This window comes from Homarus americanus, unplaced genomic scaffold, assembly GCF_018991925.1.
Source record: "Homarus americanus isolate GMGI-L3 unplaced genomic scaffold, GMGI_Hamer_2.0 scaffold26351, whole genome shotgun sequence".
NCBI classification, from domain to species: Eukaryota; Metazoa; Arthropoda; class Malacostraca; order Decapoda; family Nephropidae; genus Homarus; species Homarus americanus.
This window is the reverse complement of record NW_024724368.1, coordinates 8,677,184-8,690,016: the sequence shown is the minus strand read 5'-3', so window position 1 is coordinate 8,690,016 and position 12,833 is coordinate 8,677,184. Positions and strand designations below refer to the sequence as shown.

Here is a 12,833-nt window from a genome sequence, read left to right as displayed (position 1 = left end):
GTGAATAAAGCAATTATCAGATATGTCAGGTGTATTTAATTTTTGTCAGACATAGTATTAGACTAGAACAGGCTTAATTTTCTAAGACTTCCATTTTACATTTTTAGCTCCAACATGGACATATTTTGTACTGTATATATTATGTGTGTATATTTATTTAAATTGTTGTACATTTTGAGACCAGATATTTAACAGGTTACATTATCATGTTATTCAGGAGCACAAGGCCCTCCTCTAGAGCCCTTGGTGGAGGTCCTCCTCTTAACCAGGTGCATAGGTTACCTAGCTGCTTAGTAGATCCCTTAGGATGGAGGGATGGGTGGAAAGAGAATGTAAAATGATTTAGTTCAGCTGTCTGAACATATTTATTTGATATAATCAACCCATTTTAATAAAATATAATGATATCTTTGTCAGTTAGTTACAGTAACTTATTTAAGGTTAAAACCCCCAGTGCTTTATGTATTTTATCTGGCCCTCCTATAGTTAATTTTAAATTTTAATATCTTTACCAGTATTTTATGGTCAAAGAATATTCTTATCCTGTAAATTTGTAGTTTTCTCTTCTTGTTTTAGCCAGGCTTACAGCTACTGCAGTGATATCTCCGTTAGCCAAAATAATTGGTGCAGAGCTCTTCCGGGAATGAGAGACTTCCAGGTAACGAAAGGACTCTCTAATTCGGAAAAATCCCTCATCCCCAGAAAATTGCCCATTACATCATCTCTCGAACCAGGAAAAACATTCTCCCTCCCTGGAATTTTCCGGGTATCTCTGTACCGGAAAATTATCAATTTTGGGAAAATGCACCAGATTTTCATCTCTCAAACCCAGAAAACAAACTTCCCCCATCCCCAGAATTTATGGAAAATGTGCCCCTCGAAAATCGGTCCCAAAGCTGGAATTTTCCGGAAATTTCCGTCTTTGGGAATGATTTTCCTAGAAAATTTAAATTCCAGCTATTGGAGAGTTCCAAATTTGAGGGATTCCAGCTAACGGAGATATTACTATTGCTTTTATATCGGTACAATTTATCTTCAGCATTTCCCTGTGATACCATGTTTTGAAGGCCTCTAGTATTCTTCTAGGGTTAGATGAAACCATCTACACAAATGAAACTTGCAGTACTGACAAGCCTATACAGGTCCACTCCACATGGGTAAAATGTAAATTGTTCACCTGCAAATTCATTTAGAAAGAATTACATTCTCCATGAATGACTGTTACTAGCTTATACAATACTGATGGCATTACAGAACAAAAGAACACAACTGTAATTCTCTCAATAGACATACCAGTAATGCCCTGTAGCTTTCAAGGATAACATCAATGTGGCATGTGACAATATTTAGGAGATATGGTACAACATAAGTCTGGGATAATTTTTCTATTAACATTGGAAGCAGTGCTGCTGGAAAGAGTCGAGGAAGGCAAGCCACTTTCATTTATATGAACTACTACATTGTTTGGTACTGTGGTAGGGTTTGCAAAAGTCCCTGGTTGGCTGTCTTCCGTAATGTTGAATCTTGCAGCATCATGCTTATTTATAGTGAATTTGGGGCAACAGCCACGATCTGTCCTGGTTGTAGAAATTAAGTTACTTTCAGAAGACATTGAATTACCTACATTTGCAAAATCCACATTTAAAAGAGATGAATTTGTATGAGGTAGCAGCGTCACATCATTGATGTTACTGTCTCTTGCCTCATGCTGACGAAGTGAGAAAAACTGCATGTTGTCTGTTGCACCAGTGTGTGGATGGTGCTGGGGATCCTTTAGAGTAGCTTGGCTAGGAAGTCGAACTTGAGATCTGTACTTATGACTTCTCGGTGGTAATGGTGGCCCTTGGTCACTAAGCAGTGATAGTGGCAGAGATGATGAAGTAAGAAGTGTGGTTACATCATTGTCATCCTCAACATCTTGCATGGCTTCCACTAACATTTTATATTCTTGACCTTCAGATGTGTGGTAGAAGGATTTACTCCTGCAAATATCAAAACCATTAATAATTAATGTTTATTTTAAGATGGGAGAGGTTGTAAAATTCCAATGCTTATGATACTAACCTCCCAATCTTACCTTAGTTACCGGTAATGTATTCACGAATCAGCCTGTTATTTCTTTTCAATATCTCTAATGAAACATCATATATTATTCATACATGATTTAGTCTAGCATGATGCCAGGCTAGTCTCAAGTAACCTCCCAAACTTACCTTAATTATGGATAATGTATTCATGAATCAGCCTGTTATTTCTTTTCAATGTCTTTATTGAAACATAAGTACAGCAATATGTTACTTGTAGTACATGATTTCATGATCTTGTCTAACATGAAGCGAGGCGAGTTTTGACCAACCTCCCCCCCCTAAATTGACCATTGGTGTCCCCCTCTCTCGTCCTTTGTGATCTCCGTTTAATCCTTTGTCCTTCCCTAGCTAGTCCTTTGTGTCCTGCTCTCGAAGACCTTTACCCGGTACGTCTCTCTCTCTCTCTAGTCCTGTGTGTCCCTGCCCTTGTCCTTTGTGTCTTCCTCTCTAGTACAGTATTTTATATCCCCTCTCTAGACCTTTGTGTCCCTCTCTAGACCTCTGTGTCCTTCTCCTTAGTCCTTTGTGTTCCCCTTTATACTTTATTTTATACTCATAGCCACTGATCGGTTTGATAGCCGCTTGCGTGGTTGGTCACGTCTATGTTACGCACTGTTGGCAACAAAGTATTTGTATTTGCACCAGTGTTGGTCAAGTCTGGTCTTGAATGCTTACACTTTGTGCCATCACAATGCTCTCTGGCAGATTGTTCCAATATTTCACAACCCTCACTCCAAAAAAGTTTGTATCTGAACACCCTTCTTATAAATACCCACTAGCTTAGTTGCTCGATTCACCTTCTCACAATGGCCTGAGAACTTCAGTTCATTATCATCACACACAACCAGGTCCTTTTCACATCTAGTCTCCATTAAAGCTGTTACTTTGTCCTGTTGGGATATGTGATAGGCCTCCTTACTGTTGGTATGACCTAGGTGCACCCTCTTCCATTTTGTGACAGTGAATCTTAACAACCATTCCTTTGACCACTACTGAAGCTGACAAAAGATCTTTCTGTAGCTATTCAGAATCCGTTTGGCTCTAAATTTCCCTGAATAACTTCGCATCGCCCGAGAACAATTGTACGGAGGAGTGTATAGCTTCTGACAATTCATTTATTAAACAAACAATGAACAACGGGTCCAGTACATTGTCCTATGCTAACCCACTTTTCACATGTACACATCGATTTCATTTCATGAATCACCACACACTCCTTGCGGTCTTGAAGAAAGTCACCGATCCATGCTAGGACACTTCCCTGAATCCCCTACCATTCCAGTCTAATTCTCAGCCTTACATGGGGTACGCTGTTGAAAGCTTTGGCAAAATCCAGATTCAGTATATACATATATTGTTGATATTGTCACTGTTCCAGAATTTAACTCCAAATACCCAACACCTTGAAGAACTGTGTCAAGCAGGAGAGTCTGAGCATGAAACCATGTTGGCAGTCCTACACAAGGTTGTTTGGTAATAGATGTTTCATCATGGCATCTCTTCTAATGCCCTCTAGTACTTTTCACTCTGCTGATCAGGCTCACTGGTCTAGAATTATTTGTGGAGTGACAATCGCCCTGCTTGAATATAGGCATCACATAAGCCAATTTCCAGTCACGGGACTTTTTGCTCCTCTGGGCATTTACTGAACAGGATCTTAACACTCTTGGGGTTTTCATATGCAAAATTGCATAAATAGCATGCAGTTTCGGCCCAGGAAATTTTTTTAGCTAGGATGTGGGGGAAGACTTTTTTATTTATTTTCTTTTTTTTCTTTTAAATTAGTGTTTTATAGTTGCTTGCCTTGGGTAGGGTTACTTAAGTATCAGTATAGAAAACAGATTTCAAGTACAGTAGTACCCCGCTTTACAAGGTCAATTGAACCCACAGGGTACCGCGTTAAGTGAACAACAGAACATATGGGATTAATTCCAATAGAGACTGGCCCGACCCCCAAACTCTACTTTTTCCGACACAATACCTATGTTCTAGTAAAAATAACATCTTAATTTTATGATGGTACATGCACACAATTAATACTTAAGAGAAATAGAGAAATACAGTCGCCAAGTTAATGTCCATTCAAATAATGGACTCAACTCCCTCCCCCTCTTCTTACACTACATTGCTGGCTCTTCCCTCTGAGAAATTTTTGGGGGAAAACCACTAGATTTTAATAAATAATACCTCAAACTAAAGTTAGGATAATATAATTGACATTGCTGGCTTCCTTGTAAGACCAGGAATATTTTGAATATAAATGTCATATATTTTGCACAAAAGATAACATATTTACTCAGAGTAAACATTATATCTAAAATTTGTATGTCTAATGCAAAATCTATGATGTTTATATTCAAAATGATCATCAAATTGTAAGAATTCCAGCAATGTAAATTATATTCTGGCCGGGTAATTTGTATGAATTTTATGAGCTAAAACAAATATCTTCAGTTAATAATAAAAAAAATATTCTTCACGACACTATCTGTCAATCAAAGTACCCCACCTTGCCTCCCCCCCTCTTCCAACCGCGCCAGATGGTGGGTCCGTCCCAACCCTCCCCCCTACCCCCCACCAACCCTCCCTACAAGAGAAATGTTGGGTGAAAAACTAGATTTTAACATTTAGTATTAAATAATACCTCAGATTAAAGTTAGGATAATATAATTGACATTGCTGGATTCCTTGTAAGACCAGGAATATTTTGAATACAAATGTCATATATTTTGCACAAAAGATAACATATTTACTCAGAGTAAACAAAATACTTACATTATATCTAAAATTTGTATGTCTAATGCAAAATCTATGATGCTTATATTCAAAATGATCATCAAATTGTAAGAATTCCAGCAATGTAAATTATATTCTGGCCAGATAATTTGTACGAATTTTATGAGCTAAATAAAAAAATTATACTTCACCCGCGTAAAGGGGTACACGCACCGCGGAATGTGAGCATTCCGGTTTTGGCAGGTACCGCGTAAACGTGGAAACGCGGAATGTGGGACAGCGTAAAGCGAGGGTTGACTGTATTTATTAAATTAATAGTTTTTCCTGAACGTTGGCCGAGGCTTCATTGGAAGAGGTATGATAGTAGTTCAAGACGAAATTCTAAAAATTAACCTTTAGTTCTGCATCAATTCATATCTATGTATAGATGAGAAAAAATTAAAGGCCATAGTAAATACTTTTCATGCTTAAAGATTAAATTTTGTCCCCCAAGATGCATGGATCAACCTCATGAAAGTATTACCCACATCTAAGTCAAATTTTCCTTCAAAAATTTTGTCAAAAACTTGTACTGTATATGAATATACCCCCTGTATAAAGTACTCTTGCCATTACCAAGTGTGGCAAATGACTATAAAATTTTGATAATGAAGCAGAGATGAAAGTTTGCACTTTCTCCTGGACAGACAACTGAGAAAGTGAGCTTGTCATGTTTCCTGCTTTATAACAGAATGGAAATTTATCTCGGTTTCAAGGGCTGGAGTTGCTTATGGGGAAAAAAGCCTCCTGGCTTCCTAAGTCCTCAGCCTATGGTATATTTACAAGTTGTTCTAGACAAATTTGGGTCATACTTGTTTTTTAATAAACACCTACAATCATGAAAGAATGCAAATGTACTCTTATCTCCTCAACCTCCACAGGCAAAGTGGTCCGATTCATGTAAAATCTTTACAAAGTAAGGAGCAAAACTTAGGGACCTACTGTACCTCTGACACAAACATTAACTAAAAATTTCTGCTAAGTTCAATATTATAAGTTAACAAAATATGGAAAAAAATGGAGTTGCCTAAATAAGTGTATATACAATAAGTGGAAAACTAAAGAGGAAAGAAGAAGAAAGAATGAGAGCTACTGTATATAAATGTAGGAGACATTAAGAAATAAGTGTGATATACAATCATCCAGAAATGTTAAGAATTATATTTAAAATCACATGACAGACCACCAGGGTACAATGAAGTTAATAAAAATGACCATCACACTTTTATCCCATTTCAGCACTCAAATGCTACCTGAAATCAAAACATGAAATTCTTGATCAAAATCTCAACAGAACATTTTGTTGATCCTTTATTAACCCACCACTAGGAAAATATGACATTAGTTACTGTACCTGAAGTGTTCAAGAAATTGTGAAGAGGTATTTTGGAGCAGAGCAGTAATTATCTGAGGAAAGTATGGCCTTTGACAGCCATGGAACTTCCAGCAGCTCACTACAATCTCGGCCAGGAACTGGGGTGTATTTCTTGGCAAATCGGATTCTAAGGTGTAACCATTTATAACCACATCCATCACCTTTGCATTATCCTCCAAGTGCTGAGGAGTATTACATACTATTAGAAAAATGTATAAGAATTACTACAATAACACAGGCTATGGTTACCATAAAGAATCAAGTTGTAGTACTCTATCCATCAGCCAGGCAATTGTAGCAGCACTCACCACTAAGTTTAATGAAATTTAGATCCTGGAGGTGGGGTTAAAACAAAGTAGTAATGTACAGATAATTCCCACCCAATCCCCATATTTTTCAATGCATAATTCATCACTCAAAGCTTCAGTTAATTGAAGTATAAAATCTGCTTAATTCAGGCAGAACCCACCCTTCCATGTCACAGAATCATAAATACACTACCTGTAGCACTTACTAAAAATACATTGTAAAACAGTTTGAAATATTTTGGGGGGATGAAATTACAGTCTAACACCTCTTGGTAGAAAGGCATTTGATCTTGAAGGATACAGTGAAAATTGGTTACCAGTATACAGTACACAGTAACTTTATATAGTTCAGTGGTCCCTCGGTTAACGAATTACCTTCCATATGAATATTCAATTCAGTTAACAAACAAAAATTGGTTAACGAAATTCATACGAAAATGTTTCGACATGCTTTGGCTTGCTCACCAGCTGGAAGATTAGTCTGCCAATACAGAAATCGGTTCTAGGGCTTACATTCGTTAAAATTGGAGTAAATATCAAGAAGGTTGTACTATTCAATAATTTTCCAAGTATTATATTATATTTTTTAGTCATTTTAACACTTATTTAACATAATTGCAATACAGGAAACTAGTTTTAGGTGCGCCAATCAGCCACTTCACTCACCCACCAAGGCCTCAGTTTGTATCTCTGTTCAGTGGAGGAAACATCTTGCTTAAGGGTCTCTTGAACACAAGAGTATTTTTACATTTTTAAAGTACAATTATTGGTCATTCTGAAATTTATTTAACATATTGACAATATATAGTGCAGTGCATTGTTGATTTAAAGAAAATAATCTTGAATTACACCAAGTGAACTTAAAATTTTATGGGTAAAATGATGGCATCAAGCATGGGGTGATTTCTCTTCCACCCCCACTTCCTTCTCTTCTCCTCCACCCCCACTTTTAATTCCCATCATCATCAACCAGGAGCCTTCTACATACACACCTCAAAGTAAGTGTACTTTACTGCATTTTTTTTTTACTTTGTATGTAATTTTCGGTGAGCTGGAACCAATTTCCCAAAATCCCATTAAAACAATGGTTTCGGTTAACGAACGACCTTCTGGAACGAATTGTGTTCGTTAACCGAGGGACCACTGTACTTAATGATGGAGCTAAACAAATGTCACTGAACAGGTATTCCTTGTTGGTGGGCTATGGTCAGCAACCCCCCACACGCGTGGTACGTATATATTCAGGAACATTTTAAAAACAAATAAAAAGCAATTCTAGTCTTACTAACTGGTCATGCATGTTATAAACAGGAAATAAATATATGTCCTTACCACAGGGGCTAGGAAATCAAGAATGTTCATGAAGTGGCTTATGTATGACGCAATAATACAAGGTAAGCGACACTATTTTTAGGTAGTATAAAGTACAGGACACTTATTTTATGGTTATTACTATTTACACTGTTAACAATCATTATCACTGCTCCAGTAATTGATTATAATACTAGACTTGTGCTTTGGGGGGTTGTGGAGGTACAAACACATGGTGAAGTGAGTCGAGACCAAGGGCGAGATTCCTACATCACAAAAGCCGAGACTGGGAGGCTCTCATGTGCGAGCGAGTGAAAAATAATTACCTACTTGGCAACATAAACTAGCCAGGACTGCCCTTTTTATTTAAATAGGCCCATGATAGATCAAAATGTCATGTGATGTGACCCCAAAGCTATACAGACGCACGTCACAGGATGTGACCCGAAGTCTGGGGGGGGAGGGGGGGGGGTAAACATAGTTTTACTTAATGCAGTTTTCTATTAAGTACATGATAAATTAGGTAACATTCATATAGCATTGTAGTTTTGGAGCTGAAAAAAATCTTGAGTTTTTAAAATAGATTTATGTGCTCTGCCTCTCTCAATTGTATAAACATGGCATGAGGCTCCATGTAGTCTGACAACCAAACCCTATTTTATAGTAAACCTGGAAATGTGGAGTGCATTATATTGTTTGCACCTTTCAAGTGTCCTCATTCAGATTCTGAAGAACACTTTAAAGGTCCAAGAAAAAATTATGCACCCTAAGGAAGGGTCACTTCTGGCTTATGGATAGCCTCCAGGAAAGGAAGTCATCCATATCCTGGAAAGTACATGTACAATAGCTAAAGCAACTATCTGTGCATACTTTGTGGGAAACAATACGACACCATGGATGATAAATTTTGGTATATGAGGGCTGCCACTAGTCACACGAAAAATTTCGGAGCATGTCGACCCCCACCTGCACAGATAGTTGTTTTAGCTACTATACATAAAAGAGTGCTATCAATTTGTAGCAAGCTTTAAGCAAATTAGGGTGATGTGTGGTAGGTCACATAAGTAATGTTGAAATAGTGGGTCTCATTTTGTGTCTCGCATGCACAGTTATTGCTTATGCCATTGGTTGAAATGTGGCCATAGTTATAGCTTATGCAGAAAGCCATGGGTAGCTGTATAACATTAATTTAGTGATCTTTTGCTTATTTTGCCCCAAATTTGGAAATTTTAGTAATTTTAGTTGTTGATGAATTGAGTGAAACCATTTATTTAGCCAGAAAAATACAGATACAGAGTGGACAATAATAACAATACAGTACTGTATTGACATGGCTGAGCCAGTTGAAAACTTGAGCTCTCTTACTGGCACTTGATTATATACAGAGTACTGCACATTTATCTCAAGGAATTTTTATACAACATTTACAGTACAGGTACTATCATTTGGAATTGTAAATATAACTGTGTCGGTAAATAAATATGAGAAGGTTACCATAATTATAAGTGCATACCGTAAGTTATATATTGTAGACCCTTGCCATTCGTGAGGATAGGCTCCAAGAAATTACAAGAATTGGCAAAGCCGCAAATAGCAACTTAATCTACCTAAGTGCATTACTGTATACCTATACAAAACAACTGACCAGCCACAGCAGCACTGGTCCCCTCTTTTAACTTATCTAATAATAAACTTTCTTTGTTAGGGTCATCACTGACTTCTGCCTTTTACATTTCATTCCACTAGCACAAAAACACTAAAGTTTTGAGAGTGCAACACAAGACGCTGTGTGGGGCGATTCATTGTGATGCGGGAAAAGGCTTGCAAGCTAGCCACCATAGCCACCATCTCCTTACCGCATATCGTCGAAATCTCAAATTGCAAACCCGCGAATGGCAAGGATCTACTGTACTGTACAATAGTACATTTCATAAAAGATTAATTTATTTTATAAAATATATTACCTAATTTGCCATTAAAATATATACTGTATTGTGATAAAGGCCAAACAAGAGCAAATACCTAGGTACAAGAGATGACACCATGTGTAAATTTGCTGAAGGAGGGAATGGTGGGCCTAGCCATGGCCACAATTGCAAGTTTGATTTAAATTTTACTTTCCCTTTTTTTTTTTAAATAAAACTAGAGCTCTAAGATGCAAGCAAAAGTGCAAACACAAAACAGCATTCTATGAGTTTTGCTAACTGAGGTATCATTGTATAAGAAACATTTATTACCATATGAATGCCCAGTCTGCACCATGAAAACCAAGTGTGATACTGTACTGTACACTCTATGGCAGCAGTCAAGGCTGCTCGTCTAAATTGCCACTTCAATGCTAATGTCTCATGTGATGTCATCAGCTACAGTGGCTACATGTGTGAGAAAGCACTTTTCTGCAATTAGACCTTTGAAAAATTTTCTTGAGTTTCATGGTTTGTATTTGGCATGAAATCTCCAATACTGTAATTATTTTTCAACAGATTTTGGATTCCCAAGCAGTCTCTTTACCCAAGAATTGTGGTTCCCCCAATAGAATTTCAACCATGAAACCTGCTTTACTGGACAGGGCCTTGATTCCATAAAAGATATGGGTTTACCTGGTATGGCCGTGCTCCTCCAGAGAGGATTTCCCAAATGACAACACCATAGCTCCACACATCACTCTGGCTGGTGAATTTTCGATTGCTGAGATACTCCGGGGGCATCCAACGCACAGGGAGATACTTTGTTTTATCTGCAAAACACATGAAAAGATACAATGGAGAGTTCAGAGCCATATATCCAACAACATAGCCAAAAGGGGAATAATAACAGAACAAACCAATCATTACTATCAAATAAAAGTATGGAATTGCTATATGAAAAAGTCTAAAAGATTTAATACCTTTTTACTTTTATCTTCTTCACCACTGATCGGCTCATTAGCCGCTTGGGCGATTGGTCATGTCTCTGTCACTCGCTGTGGGCAAGTACTGGGCATGCACCGCCTCCTGAATGTACCTGAACCTGCTCCAGTGTTGGTCAAGTCTTGTCTTGAAATAGCCCACACTTGGTGCCAACACAACACTTTCTGGCAGATTGTTCCAAGAGTCCACAACTCTCATTCCAAAAAAGTTTGCCCTCACAGTTTTCTGGACCTGCTGCTTCTTCAACATTGAGCTGTGACCCCTTGTGGGGCGAGCGTCTGCCAGCTCCAGGTAAGGAATCGACTGAGTAGTGCCCCTTGAGAAGCTTATACACCCCCAATTAGGTCGCCCCTTGGCCCGTCTGTAGTATAAGCTAGGCAAGTTCAGGCACTCCAATCTTTCTGGGTAGTTGAAGTACTGAAGTGCACACACCAGTTTGGTGGCACTCCTTAGAACATTTTCAATCAACTGACAATAAGTAAGTCCCCTCCCTTTAGTTTAATTTTACACCACTTGGACTCTTCAAAAACATCCTCTCCCTGTACCCTAGCCTGGCTGGCTCTAAGGTCTTGCCTAGCATAGATAACCACACCCCTCTTGCAAGTTTCTTGAGAAAGGTTCATAAAAGACTCATACAGTGAGTTCTGCTATAACCTGTGTTTTGACAACGCGAATTGGCTCTAACGCGAATTATGAATAGAGGAACGATGTTTGTATAACGCGAACGCTTGTTTGCTGTAACGCAATTTTTGCTTACTATTTCTCCAATTTTGTGGTATTAACTGTGAATATGGTAAAGAAGAATATCTCCAAGAAGCGTTCTGGTGATCGCATTCCTGGTGATGATCGTAAAAGAAAGGCTATAACACTTGAAGAGAAGCTCGATGTTATCAACCTCAAAATCACCCTTCTCCCCCATCAAGTTATATTCATACTTTTTCACGGTAAAGTGTTACATTTACTGTATGATTTCATTATTAGATAAGAATGTAACATTTATTTAGACTGTGCTATCCTTTGTGTTTGGCTAACTACTAAAATTTTTTCGATTTCGAGTAGTGATCTGCACCTAACCCTTTTTTTTCCATAAGCCCTGTCATTTCTATTACGCGAATTTCTATAACACGATGTTTTACAATAACTCAACTATCGCGTTATAGCAGAACTGACTGTATCCAGCAATACTGAACTCGCATTCCTCTGGGTTGATTTTCCTGTTCTTGTACAACAGTTCTACAACTCCTACAATATTGGGTTGGTGTACCTTTAGTAGTGTTTCAAACTCCTCTCTCTTATCAAGGAACCTATCAGTATTAGTGCACATGACATTCAAGCCAAAATTTGTTCTCGGTAACGTCTCTGCTCATATTAGTAACTCCGCCTCCCCCCCCCCATTCTCAAAAGCTGCAGCATTTGCTAAGTACACTTAATTTTGCAGGGTGTGGTTAGAAATATCATTGTTTACACAGCACTCGCCTCCTCCTGTCTGATAGGTGGAGCTGGTGCCTTCTCCCGGGTGGGGGGTAGAGTGCGTTGCTGCTCCCTGGCTCTGTGTCGGCACACTTGCTTCCACTACCCTCCCCCTGAATATAACCCATGTACACCCATCCCTGTTCCTCCTCAACTTCTTCTTCTTCTGCTTCAAGCCCTACAGGAGCTTCTTGTGATGTTCCCTCTGCATTACCATGTGATCTGGGTGAATGAATACATTCCGAAATGCCTCGCTCCTTGCTAAGTTTTTGCCTGCCAAATAACCTCCCATTTCTTCTCCTCACTCACTAGTGTGATCCTGAGGGGGGCGAAGCTTGTCCCCCTGCTTTTGTCCCAGCCTCCTCACACACTTTCTAATCAGACCTCTACATCAGACAAGGTGAGGATATGATTGGGGAATAAAAATAACTGATGGTACAACACCAGAAGTAGGGGATCAAAAACTATGTAAATTTTTTTCAAACCTGTGCAGAAAATGAAACACAAAAAATTACTTATAAAACTGCAGAGCAATTGACCTTTGGGCAATTATATATAAACAAATAATTTTTTTACAGAAACACTTAATACAATATTA

The 12,833-nt window shown here is 38.3% G+C and overlaps 1 protein-coding gene across 3 annotated transcripts in view; it reads right to left on the bottom strand.

The window, feature by feature from the left end:
- Window positions 1–333: 333 nt before the first annotated feature.
- The window catches only part of LOC121864262 (insulin-like growth factor 1 receptor), a 93,371-nt gene continuing 80,871 nt past the window's right edge, over window positions 334–12,833 (bottom strand). For all 3 annotated transcript variants that reach the window (XM_042363348.1, XM_042363350.1, XM_042363349.1), the window contains 3 exons: window positions 10,457–10,593; window positions 6,217–6,419; window positions 334–1,982 (listed from right to left, as the gene is read on the bottom strand). In XM_042363348.1, the coding sequence (XP_042219282.1) occupies window positions 1,325–1,982; window positions 6,217–6,419; window positions 10,457–10,593 (998 nt within the window). In that variant the 3' untranslated portion in view covers window positions 334–1,324. The remainder of the gene's footprint in view (window positions 1,983–6,216; window positions 6,420–10,456; window positions 10,594–12,833) is intronic.